The 13,986-nt window shown below is 36.8% G+C and overlaps 1 protein-coding gene across 2 annotated transcripts in view; it reads right to left on the bottom strand.

Annotated features, from left to right (window-relative positions):
- The window catches only part of Naa60 (N-alpha-acetyltransferase 60), a 151,535-nt gene that overhangs the window by 57,883 nt on the left and 79,666 nt on the right, over nucleotides 1–13,986 (bottom strand). For both annotated transcript variants that reach the window (XM_090404929.1, XM_090404930.1), the window contains one exon: nucleotides 10,621–10,750. In XM_090404929.1, coding sequence (XP_090261055.1) covers nucleotides 10,621–10,750 — 130 coding nt within the window. The remainder of the gene's footprint in view (nucleotides 1–10,620; nucleotides 10,751–13,986) is intronic.

The raw sequence follows: 13,986 nt of genomic DNA, 5'->3' as shown, positions 1-13,986 counted from the left end.
GAAGGTATCGACTTGGATGGTGTTTGCTATGTCACCACCATAGATACAACTGGCTGTCGGAGGGGATGTTACTTGTGTACGAATAGAGCTGGGGTGAGGACAATTGTGATAGTCCATCCTGGAGGATAAATGTTTTCTCCTGAATGCAGATGAACCTTCATTTTCCTATTGGAGAGCAATTACTCAGGTTGTTTTTTTGATAGTTGATTATTTTGGCTGTCTTATACAGACCTGATGTTAGGTCTATGAAGACAGTACCTGTTTTTAAACCCTTTTGGTATCCAGCTTCTATGTGGATTGTAAGGGCCTGGACCTGGTCACAGGAATTTTTGCCAGGTCTAAAAACAGCCTATTCATTGGGCAAGATGGCTTCTATTTTTGGAGAAAATCCTAGAAAGGCCTTTCAAAGTTTGTAAGGAGTACAGGGCAATGCTCTGGGATAGTTGTCATCATCTGACTTGTTGGGTTTTGGCAAGGCTATTATCTTTAATTCCTGCCAAAGTTACAGGAGTAGTTCATTTATTATTTACAAGAAATTAGATAGCCAGGTTTTTTGCTCTTAGGCCAGGGTGAGTAATAAAATCTGGAAGGATGCCATCAATGACAGGGACTTTACTTGTTTTAGTTTGAGGAATGCATCAATTTCATCTAGCGTTACTCAAATGGAGTTTGCTGTAGATGTAGAACACGATGAGAAATCTGTTTTTGTAAAGATGATGGATCTCATTTTTGGTATCTGTGTGAATTTTGTTTAACTTTCTGTGCTAAAGTTTTTGCAAGATGGTTCGGATTTATTTTTCCTTTCGTTCTGTTTGGAGTGCTGTGCCTCCCAGTTGATGGAGCAGTGACCAAGCCTTACAACTTGATCTGGTCAAGTGGAGAGAGATTATTCATTTCTTCATGCCAGCGATCTTCTCTATGGTCATCCAAGAACATTAAGAAGGCAGAAGCAGTACCTGGATAGTTCTGCTGTTTATATTCTACCAGAAGAATACTGTTTTCAGTTGACCAACATGGTGTGTCAGTCTTTCTGAATCTTCTGGAGATGTGTCTTTTGACATATGCTATGAGGAGTTTAGTGAATTATTTATAATCATCAGCTACAGGTGGAATTAGGTTGATGGTTTTCAATAAACTCAGTGAATTTTCTCCAGTTTGCTTTCCTGAGATACCATCAGGGTATTGGGAAGCTGTTTATTATTATACCTCCAGGGAGTCTACAGACTCATCGAGGGAGGGCACCTACTCTACAACTCAATTCACCAACTACACCATCTACTGCCAACACCACCACCACTAGTATTTTCACAGACAATCACAAACATCCATGCCCACGGTGGGTTTCGAACCTGCGGAGAGTGGATATGTTAACCACTCGGCCAACTAGGCCAGCAATTCTGGGTATTACAAGTAATTAAGCAAGGTCTGTGATGGCTATGGAGAAAAGGAAGCAGCACTTGATAGGCAGAGGTGAGAGGCACGGTAAAGCCGAGGTCAGGGGGGATTTGTCTCTGATCCCCCATCTTCCAGATTTAAATGTTCCAGGTTGCTTGCTGTCGTAAAAGAGGTGGAGGTTGTTATCATCCAGTCTGTCAGCTGGAGGCCTCAGTTGTCCTTATTGTATCCTGTAATATATCGTGTGAGCTGAAATCTTAGAGGATGATGGCAGAATGGGCTGGCTGAGAAAGTGCAGGGTTACCAGTTGAGTAGAGGAGTACATACATTATAGATCGAGAAGTTATGCAGATGGATACCAACGAAAACGTCACTTTGTGAATGTCTTAGAACAAATATAAAATGACTCAAGCCCATGTCTTTTATGACATAAAAGATATGGGCTTGAGTCATTTTATATTTGAATGGCAACAAAAACACAAAAAAGTACAAAATTTTAAAGGAAACCAAAAACTCTTCTATAATGTTTTAAGAAGAATGAGGTCAGAGAAAGAATGCCCCATAAAGTTTATCAAAAATAAGGATGGAAAGTTACTCACAAATTCCGAAGACATCATGGAAAGATGGAAACAGTACTTTCAAGAATTATTGGAAGATGCAGGACACAGAAAAAATAGAACCCTAAGAGCAAGACACACAAGCAAAATAGAAGATCAGAGTGAAGAAATTCATGCAAATGAACTGTTAGCAGCAATAAATAAAATAAAAATGGGCAAATCAGCAGGCCATGACCAAATAATACAAGAAATTGTAAAGAATTTAGGAACGAAAGGCATAAAATTTCTTTTACACCTATTCAATGTTGTATGGAAAAAGAAAATTATTCCCAAAGACTGGTAAGTAGCTATAATAATCCCTATATTTAAGAAAGGAGACAACCGCAAATGTGAAAACCATAGAGGAATTTCGCTTTTAAGTGTTCCAGGAAAATTATATACCCGCATTTGAGAAGCGAGGCTTAGGAATCAAATAGAGGACACACTGGATGAAATGCAATATGGCTTTCGAAAAAATAGAAGCACACAGGATCTTATCTTCAATCTTAGACAAATATCAGAGAAAACATTGAAATATGGAAAAGAACTACATTCATGTTTTATAGATTTTGAAAAGGCCTTTGACCGAGTTCCCAGACACTTAATATGGCAAACATTAAAGAAAAACAAGATACAAGATAACTTAATAGCAGCCATACAAAGCCTCTACAAAAGTAATAGAAATTATGTAAGAACCTGTAATAATAGATCAAAAGAATTTGAAACAAATGTAGGAGTGAGGCAAGGCTGTATCCTCAGCCCTCTTCTCTTCATCGTAGTAATGGATGAAATTTTAAAGGCATGCCAAACAAAAACAGGAAACTGAAAGAAACCAGGATTTCACATATGGCTTTTGCAGATGATGTAGTGATTCTAGCATATACAGCTGAAGATCTTAAGTACAATATCAACATTTGGTATGAAGAAACAAAGAAAAGGAATATGACCATAAATATAAATAAAACTAAAACAATGATCATATCTAGAAACCAACAAAAACACATAATAAAAATAGAGAATCACCAACTGGAACAAGTCCACTCCTTTAAATACTTGGGATCATATATACAAGAAGATGGTAGACTAGACACAGAAATTAACAACAGGATAAGAGGGGGAACAAAGCTATTCTATGCAATGAAAGGCCCACTCCTAGATAATAAAGAAGTCACCCAAAATACCAAAATGGCAGTGTACTGTTCAGTGTTTCTACCAACATTAACATACAGTTGTGAGTCTTGGTGTTTAACAACAGGAAACACAAATAAACTACAAACAATTGAAATGAAATATCTCAGGAAAGTGGCACAAAAAACAAGACTAGACAGAATAAGAAATCAAACCATAAGAGACAGCCTTCAAGTTGCACCTCTGAATCAATTCATAACACAAGCCCAAATGAGATGGTTTGGACATCTCAATCGAATGGAAGAAGGAAGAATAGCAAAAACTGTATATGAAAGCCAGAAAAAAGGAAAAAGATACATAGACAGACCCAGGAAAGGTTGACAAAAGGAAATTAAAGAAAAATTGGAAAAGAAGGGAATTAACTGGAAAGAAGCAAAACAACAAACCTTGGACAGGACGGCATGGAAATCTCTTTGGCAAAATCTCGACGCTTAAAAGCATAAGAGATCATAGACAAAGAAGAAGAGAGAATTAATCAAAACACTAAACTAGCTATATACAAAACAGTGTTCAAACCAGTTTTAAGTAATAAATCTGACAGATGGGTTAGAAATACAGAACTTGATCAAAGACTGACCACAGACAGATGGTAGCAATGGCAGAATCATATTAAAAATGAAGATATTAGAAAAGAACTTTATGCAGCTTGCATTCAAGAATGTGTGAGCAGAACTAATCTAAGGTGGCTGCTTAAACAGAATGGGAAATTCGAAAAGCTTAGCAAAACAGGTGTTTGATGACAAGATGCCAAGAAAGGGACCCAGAGGAAGACCAAATTATCCAAATATTGAATGGATAACAGAGAAAACTCATGATAAGAATATAGGAGAATTTATTGAGCTGTTGCATGTTCTCAAGCAGCATGTGACAGTGATCAAGTCATACTGACCAGGAAAGTAGCCAACTATATGGATGTTCCAATCAGGACAGCTTATATGCTGAACTACAAATCTGGATATTATGACAACCTCAGGAGAATATCATCTTTGGTTTCATGGTATCAGTTGTTGAATGGAAAAGATATCAGCAGTATATGGGAGCTTCGAAAACATACTTAAATGATGCGGTTTCTGAATGTGTCTCTAAAGTTTGAAGAACAAATAGAATTGGAGTGGTATGGATGTGGAAGGAATCAGTGGTGGCTCGTGAAGTTTTAAGTGGGGGTGCTGCCTATACAAAATAATTTTTAAAAAAATTTTTTCCTAATCAGTAACCAATTTATTAATAAATAAATCTGTAGATTTATTTATTAAGAAATTGGTTACTAATTAGGAAAAAAATAATGATTTTTTTTTAAATTTTGTATAGGCAGCACCCCCACGTAAAACTTCATGGGCTGCCACTAGAAGGAATATCATGAGAATAAGAGAGAAGTTATGAAATATATAAAGTTTCAGACCAGAAATGCTATTTTTATGGAAAGTTGGACTATGAAAAGAAATTGGCTGCATAGGCTGGGCAACCCAAAAGAATTATCATCAAGCTGCAAGTAAAAGCAATTAATGCAAAATAATAACTTTACTGAATTCAGACAGTACCGTAGTAATAACATAATGAGTACTCACTTCATGAAGATCTATCAATCTGGTGCATGTAACACAGTGCTACCACTAGATTTGATGAAGAGACACAGGTGTGTAAGGAGGAGGCTCTAGAGCTGTTGAATAACCTGGATAAGAATTTGGCAATTGGGACAGATGGGGATATTGGCATGTGTGCTAAAAGAATGTTCAGCCAAACTAGTTAGACTCTTGATATGTTTGTATAATTTGGGTCTTAGATCAAGAAAGAACCCACAGAAATGGAAATAATGTATGAAAACCCCATTGCACAAGGGTAGTGCAAAGACTGATGCATCGAACTATCAACCAGTCATTATCTCTCGAGTGATTGTGAAGATTTTACAGAAGTTGTTGAGAACTTGGATACAGAAATAGGTTGACAAAGAAGCTGCTATACTTTGCAAAGAACATCATGGGTTTACTAAAGGGAGGTAATGTCTGAGTGACTGCTCTCTGAGCAATATCACATGAAAGGCTATTGCATAAACTAGAGAATGGGTGGTTGATGGACATATTTCAGAAAGTGGTAGATGGGAGATACGAATCTGCCAGATTAAGGTAACCAGAGGTGTGTGTCCCAAGGAATCAGAACTTGAAGCATGGTTATTTAATCTATATACATTAATGATATTAGAAAGGGGTTGATGTGATAACCAACAACATATATTGCTGGGATTGTGATTAGAGTGACTGATGATTCTAGAGATCTTGGAGTTACAATGGATAGAAAGTTGAAGTTCAAGTGTCATAATAAAAAATACAAATTCAACTCAGAGGATAATAATAATTATTTTTATACAGGCATGTCCAGGGAGTCTGAAGACTCAACGCAAGAGACCCAATCTATCCATACAATCTATCATACCTCTCCTTGAACCCATAACAGACAAAGCACTTAACTTACTCTGGCCACCCATTCCACTCATTCACCACTTTCCAAGCAAAAAATCTAGCCATCACACTCCTAATAACCACACTTTTATTCAACTTCAAGGGATGATCCATTGTTCTGGTTCCTCTAGCCAAGTGCTGAAATATTTCCCCTGCATCTAGCCTATAAAACCCTTTAAGCAACTTAAATGTTTCTATCATATCTCCTCTTTTGCTCCTATCAACCAATTTCTGCAATCCACACACCCTCAATCTATCCTCATAGGATAGATTGAGGGTGTGTGGATTGCATAAGTGAAGTGAGCACTCATTATGAGAACATTCCACAGGCCAGTGACGAAGATGGCGAGTGGCCTGTGGAATGTTCCGTGTGAAAGTCTGGTCCACTAGGTTTGGTCCCCAACCCTTCACTTGTGGATGAGGAAGTAATAGAATCCACTCCATCACTTCCTCATCCCCAAAGTGAAGGGTTGGGGATCAAACCTAGTGGACCAGACTTCAACACAGTAATCCAGATGTGATCATATCAAGGCATTATAAAGAGGAATAACTTCCTTATCTTTACTTGTTAATGTGTTCTTCAATTGCCAAGTAATCTTATGGGCTACCTTAGCAACCTTGGCATTGTCCTCTAAATTTTAACTCTCTGTCTACCACCACCACAAAATCTCTAGCTTCATCCATTTCCTGGAGTACAGTGCCATCTATGTGATACACAGCTTGTATTCTATTTATCCCAAAATGCATAACTTTACATTTCTCCACATTAAACTGACACCCATTATCATCTGCCCATACTGATAGCCTATTTAAATCATCCTGCAAGCTCTCCACATCACCTTGATTAACTATTACTCTACCTAATTTTGCATCATCAGCAAACAAATGAATATTTTCTTTCAAGTTATTTCCTATATCATTTATGTACAAATTAAACAGCAATGGTTCCAGCACTGAACCTTGCCTAGTCACCTCTTCGACTCAATTCTGCTGCTCTATATACCACTTTTGATATCTGTTCAGCAGCCTTATCCATTTACCCAATGTCATATCCATTCCCATTTGCGTAATAGAGTTCCATATGGTATTCTGTCAAATGCCTTTGCAAAATCCAGCAAAATCATCATGTAACCATTTTGTTTATCCAACTCAGCTCTTACTTTATTATCAAAAGTTAGTAAATTACTAAAGCATGACCAACCCTTTACAAAGCCATGTTGACCCTTATACAGTATCATATTTTTATCTATCCATTAACGAATTCTCTTTATGACCAATTTTTCTAGTACTTTTACCACCACACCTAAGATACTGATTGGTCTATAATTTGTACTGCAGTCTTAGAACCTCCCTTATACAAGGGAATTATTTGTCCTCTTTCCACTCCCTTGGAACTCTAGCAGAGCTGAGAGCTAACACTTAAAGAGCCTAGTCAAAAGCATTTCCAATTCCCTTGCACATTCTCACAAAGCCCTAGCTGATATCTCACAGTTGTATTTACACTGAGATTCTGCAATATCCTAGTGATCACTCAGTAACTCAACTATTTTATCTGCTTCTGTTTCTTTGTGACCTTCATCACTCATTAAGGTTAATCTTCCATAGTCATTCTTCCTCTTACTTGCCACATAAGGCAAGTAAGAACTCTTGGGATATTCTTTGCCCTGCCTGGCTACATTCTTCTCCTAATCTGATTTTGCCTTCCTTGCCATGCTGTCACGTTTCTTGCCCTAGCCTTGTAATGTTCATGAGTTTGCTGGTCAACTTCTGTTTATATACCCTCCACAGCATTTTCTTTTTCTGCAGCTCGTGCTTAACGATATTACTCATTCATCTAACTTACCTGATTAACCTTCCTTACCCCAGATACAATTTAATACTGCTTCCTCTAAATAACCCTTAACTATATCCAATGCACTACTAACATCCTTACCCTGCAGTGTTTTATGCTATGGCACTGATTTAAGCTTTTTCCTAAGATTGCCATAATCATCTGCCTTCCGAGTCAAGACTGCATGGTCACTTTCATGAATTGGAGGCAATGTGGTCACCTTGGTTATGGATAGCTCTTCTGATCCTATGACCAGGTCCAATATTCTCCCACCTCTAGTCCCCTCCATCACATGCTGCCTTAAGTAATTATCTCTTAGCAGGTGTATAATAATCACCTGCTAAGAGATAATTCTACCATAATCCCACCATAATAATCATTTGACCTGTACTCATTGTACTAATTTGGCGATGCATGTCTTCCAGATCATCTGTGGAACTCCCTGGCCTATAACAACAGATTGTTTCAAATGAACAGCTGCCCTCCCACCTGTCTCCTATTCTTTTTGGCTGCTATTCATCTGCAGTACTCCCCCTCCCCCATTCTATCTTCCCTGAAAATACTAACTCATCACATTCAATCCCTGTAACTACATAATTGTAATTTTGAAATGAACATTGATATGTAAAGATGCAAAAGTAATTTTACCTCTTTACAAACCTTGATACGACTTCACATGGACTACTGTGTGCAGATTTGGTCTTCTAGGTTTCAGGGAGATAATGAAGCTGTGGAAAGACTGCAAAGAAGAATTACAAAGATGATATTGAGATTATGGAATGCAGATTACGAGGATAGGTTGAGAGTATGTGGACTGCAGACAATGGTAGACAGAAGAAAGAAGAGTGATATAATATGATAAACTTTTGAGAGGTCATTATTGGATATTGGTTGATAAAATTTTTCATTATATGGAAGGTGGTGAGAGGACAAGGGGACATCCATGGAAGTTTATGTGCAGTTAAGAAAGGGGCAAGATCTAGATTTTTCTCTCCAGAATCAGGTGTGAGTGGAACAGTTTGCCTATTTGAAGTAGTGAGTGCATCTAGTGTGAATAAGTTTAAGAAAAGGTATGACAGCTGATGTGGATGATGTATGAACTCACTTGATTAGTCCTTGACTCCCTGGAGGTCTAATAATAATAATATGATCAAAGGTCATGATAGCAAAGCATCAGCCAGTTAAACATGCCTTGCCCTTTGCTGTTCACATAGGATTACTGTTTTTGCTCCAACCAATAATTGAACTAATTGTTATTCCACTCAAAACCACAGGCCACTCTTCAAACTCTGGTTTACCAAAAAAGTACTGAGGTGGCTCAAGAAAAATCTCAGCTATACAAGTTACTCAAAACCAAAACTCACTTTGCACCACACTAGGAAAAAGACCATCAGTAAATCCCATGCTGACCTTGAATCAGTCAATGAGCCAAATGCAAAAACCTGCCTCCTACTGAAATAGCAGTCAGCTTTTTGTTCCCTTCTCAAGGGAACAAAAAGCTGACTGCCGGGAGCAATATTTTTGCCTCTAATCCACACAGTGCTATGGTACATCATAGCACTATTTGAACTGTGAAATCACTCAGTCTATTATAGCATGACTCAAAGACAAGACTAACCTACTGGCATCATCATTCTTCTCCTCCTACTCCTGAAATAATGAACCAGATAAAGCACCCCCCCCCCCACACACACACACTTCCATCAATTCACCAGGAACTGCCTACCTCCCTCTAGTCTTTCAACAGTTATCAGAAGAATCCAGAGCAGTCTGGATGCCCACATCTTCTGGTCTTGATGGTATTCCACAAGATGTATTCAAAACTTGTGCTCAGAATTAACATCTGTCTGTATAATTTTTCATATCTCATTAGGCATTCATTAAACATATGTACAAATATTAGCCATTGTACATAAATGTACATGCATGTATATTTGTTTATTATCATTATATTCCTGATATGTACCCTCAAGGGGGGTGGATATCCCCCCATATTAATATTCCATGAAAAGTTTACATCATTACTGATTTTGTATAGACAGTTTTCTTCCAAATTAGTCTGTTATCTGCCAGGACTCCAATATCATGCTGATTATTTATTTATAGACACAACTGACTTCCACTACAGCAAATTCATAGATGCTACAAAAATGGTATATTACATTGGAAAAGTGGATATTAAATTCAACATTATTTCAAAGCCAAATGTTTGTAGAGACTATGAAAATTTCTTAAGCTGACCTGAGAGCTTACAAGAACACAATTCTCAGCATCCCTGAGTTTCCTTAGCTTGGACTATTTAAAAGACATGGGTGCTGTCCAATCATCCACATATTTGCTTTTTATTAGTCCATTTGATAAAGGGATGCTAAGGATTGTATTCTCGTAAGCTCTCAGGACAATTTATGTTTTTATAGTTTCTACAAACATTTGGCTTTGAAATAATGGATTTAATATCCACCTATGTAATACTGCATTGCTGAAATCATTTGGCTCTTTCTTGAGTAATGGTTTGCTATATTTATAGCGGCCAGTTTACTATGGTGATTTCCATTAGAATACCTCTGTGTCTGTGGGACACTGGGCAGAACTTTTCAGTAGCTTGTTAAAATGAGCAAGATAATTATAATGGTGTTTGCTATTTGCTATAGTGACAGTCAAGTGTCTCCACATATTGTTTAAAATTCAAAGATCTTCTTTATATAATTCCAGTTTTACTATATCATAAAATTATGAAGTGAAAGACATTTTGCATAAAATATTTATGCAAAATTCCAAAATTAATTTGGAAATCTGACATGAATTTTGTTAAGCTTCAAATATCAAGTTCCTCCACCAACTCTCTCTTTTGAGTTGTGGGAGAATAGTTCAAGTCCTTCAAAAACACTGAGCAAATATCCAAGTAGCAATGAAGCTATTGGATTTCAGTCACTTTATAGATATGTTATCATACATAATATATCATTTTATATGACTTTACAAACTTAAAAACTTGATCAACTAAGTTTTTCTGGGTTTTAAGCATTATACAATAATAATAAACAAAAGTAAATGTTAATTTTTTTATTATGTCAATCTTAATTATTGGCATTTAAAAGCAGCATTAACATTTAATTGGTTCCTGAGAAAACTAAGAAGTTTCTTTTCTAAAGATTACCTCTTTATTGCACTTTGACTGGGGTTTTATCTCAGCAACTATAAGCCCAATTATGAGAGTTCTGTACACAGCTGCTAAGGAAAAGAACTTGTTACTTGAAGTAATATCCTCATACCAGCTGTCAGGATATCTGAAATGATCACATTATCATCAGGCTAAAATATTGGTGGTGTTGGGAGGGTTCTTTAAAGCAGTAGTTTCAAAACTTCATATAGTAGTGCTTCCTCCAGCTTAGGGACCTTTCCACTGTCCCCTTTATTTCCACTGAATAATTTTTAAAATAACTGATGCAAGTATTTATCTAAATTTAATAAATTAACCCTCTCATTACTGGGAATATATAAGCTAACTGAACTCTTTCATGGCTTATTTTTTTTATTAAAATTAAAAAAATCACATGCAAAACTTTAGGTTAACTGAAGTTGCCACACAAATTGTTTCACTGAAAATCTTGCTCAGCATTTTTATGCAATACTGGACATTCTGCATCATCTTTAGCATACACCAGTTTCCATAAATTAAGGAACAAAGAAAAATATAACTAAAAATTTGCAGGATGGATTTTTATGCATTTTCGTGAAAAGCAGTATGATATGAGATGTGAAAGAAACATCCACAAAAATTGTAAATAAATAGTTTAATTTAGTAACAAATGGGTAGATGAAGACAATGGTCAAAACAAAAGGTCAAAATGAGATTATCAAAGTGCCACAATAAGGAATGTGGTCACTCCTCAAAGCAATATGGTGCTCACAATGAACTTTCATACTCGTGGATAGGCTTATGTGTTCATCAGACATTTTTGTAATAGATTTCACGGTTTGATATGAACACAGATGATTAAGAAAATAACTATTTATTAACTTATATTAGAATATTAAAATATTCTAATATTTTAATAATTATATTAAAATATTAGCTTTTAAGTTAATAAATAGTTATTTTCTTAATCATCTGTGTTCATATCAACCCGTGAAATCTATTACAAAAAGAACTTTCATACTATTTATACCAGGAGCTTAGATGGTAATAACCACCACTCTTCCTGCAAAGCTTTCTTAAGTCGCTCAAGGTTTTGGGGAGGGGGAGGGATTGAAAGTAGCAACATGTCTAACTACAGTATTCTAGAAATGCTTAAATAGGATTAAGTTCAGGTGACCTGGCTGGCTAATCCATACATACAAAAGATATTGGTTCACAAGCTTTATCATCTAGTAGGATAAATGTCTTCCATATTGTATCTGCATATGAATGAACATATGGGTCGTCCAGGACCTCATCTCTATAAGTTGCAGCATTTATGGTTCTGCTAGGAAGCTCATACAGGTCAGTAAATCCACCCATCAGACTACCTCAACTAGAAGTGTTACCTTCATGGAAATTATTATTATTTATTATTACCCTAAGATCCTATGGACTCAGAGACTCATCTAGGAGGTCCTTTTGTCATACATATAGCTCATTATACCATGCCTTACACACACACACACACACACACACACAAATTCTCTGCAGACACCATACTCTCAGAAAGGCATTCCAATCATTCGCAACTCTGCATCCAAAAAACCTGCTTCTCATTCCCTTTTTCACACCCTCATAATACAGCTTCCAGGGAAGACCTCTTGTCCTCCTCTGATCTCCCACAGTTTTCTGTAAAACCTCTTCAACACTGATCCTATAACAACCCCTTACTAACTTTTAGGTCTCTATCACCACTCTTCCTTCTATCCACTACTCTGTAGATTATCCATTAGACTCTGTAGACAGCATCTTCTCAACATTCCAGAGATCAGAAACTACCTTTGTCAGCAGCCTCTGGACCCTTTCCAGCATCTCTTCATCCTTTTGAAAACCAGGTAACCAATTCTGTACACAGTAGTCCATGTGCAACCTAATCAGAGCCTTACACAATGGAACAAGAATCTCCTTACTTCTACAAGTCAGTGTCTTCCACATCATTCCCAGAATTCTTTGTGTTGTCCTCACAATTTTGGCCATGTATTCCCTAAATTTCAGATCCTCATCCACTATCACCCCAAAATCTCTTATTTCCTCCGCCTCCAACAATATATTGTCTTGCATACCTGTTTTCTTATTCTCTATACTCATGCTACTCACTTCTTTATTACCACTTCATTCATACTTTCCTGCTCTTTCACACTGCTTCTTACTTGATCAGATTCATCTCTGCACTCATTTCTCCACCTTCCAGCTGCAACTTCTCCAAGTGACTCACAACAAAACCATTCAAATGCAGTCCATCACTTATAGTTTAATTTGTCCTTCAAACTTATTCCACGCATTAACAAACTGTACTCCTTTTTCCTTACACATTTCTGCCAACATATCATTGACAATCTTTGCTCTCTGTCTCATTTCATCACTATCATACTTGTGCAACATGCTTACTACCTTTCCTATCACACTATTATCTTTTATCCATCTCAACAACCTCCTAATATTAAATCTGACATGTTCTTTGTCCAGTCAAATCATTTGTCCCTATTACCACTACCAACTCTTTTGCTTGCTTACTTCTCAAATCCAACACTTCAATCGCTCTATTCATTTTACCTCCAGGAAAACAAACTTTGCGTATCCTCTTGTCCACCACACCTCTAATAATTGAATCCCCATACAACACCACTCGCAGGTCTTTTGTTACCTCTTTCATACTGATATTATTCGTTTTCATCATTTTCACTCTTCCATAGATATCTCGAATTCTCTTAACTTCACTATGCATCCATTTCAACTCTTGTCTCATCTTAACCAACTCAACTTTCAAATCTTGCATCACATTTTTGCTCTCATTCATTCTCTCAATTATGTTGCCGGTCAACACCACTCATCACCTTACTTTTAACTGCACTCTGTTTTTCAACTTTCGCTACATTCATATTGCTTTCATCTTTCTTACCACTGTTAAGTGTATCAGATCACTTGTTCGCTTTTTCAAAACTTTTTTACCATTTTTTGTTGCTCTTTCCTATCACACTATTATCTTTTATCCATCTCAACAACCTCCTAATATCCAATCTGACATGTTCTTTGTCCAGTCAAATCATTTGTCCCTATTACCACTACCAACTCTTTTGCTCGCGTACCAGCCTTCAGACGAGCAGTCATCCATCTAGTGGCATTCTCGCTACTAACACTTTCAGTTACCAAAACATTACCACATCAAGTCCCCATTCAGCTCACACTTCACACATACCCTCCTTCCATCTGCCTTAAATATCCATAATTTATCTATATAATTGAACAAATATATATATATATAGCACACCACATTTCACGAAACAACTGAAATCAAAATTAAATTCCTGCAAAGACAAAGCTGCTGCCATCCTTCGTTTGACA

This window comes from Typopeltis vanoorti, chromosome 15, assembly GCF_054136105.1.
Source record: "Typopeltis vanoorti isolate ZY-2024b chromosome 15, IOZ_Tvanoo_1.0, whole genome shotgun sequence".
In the NCBI taxonomy this organism is placed as follows: domain Eukaryota; kingdom Metazoa; phylum Arthropoda; class Arachnida; order Uropygi; family Thelyphonidae; genus Typopeltis; species Typopeltis vanoorti.
Note: the sequence above shows the minus strand (reverse complement) of the source record. Positions and strands in the feature narration are given on the sequence as shown.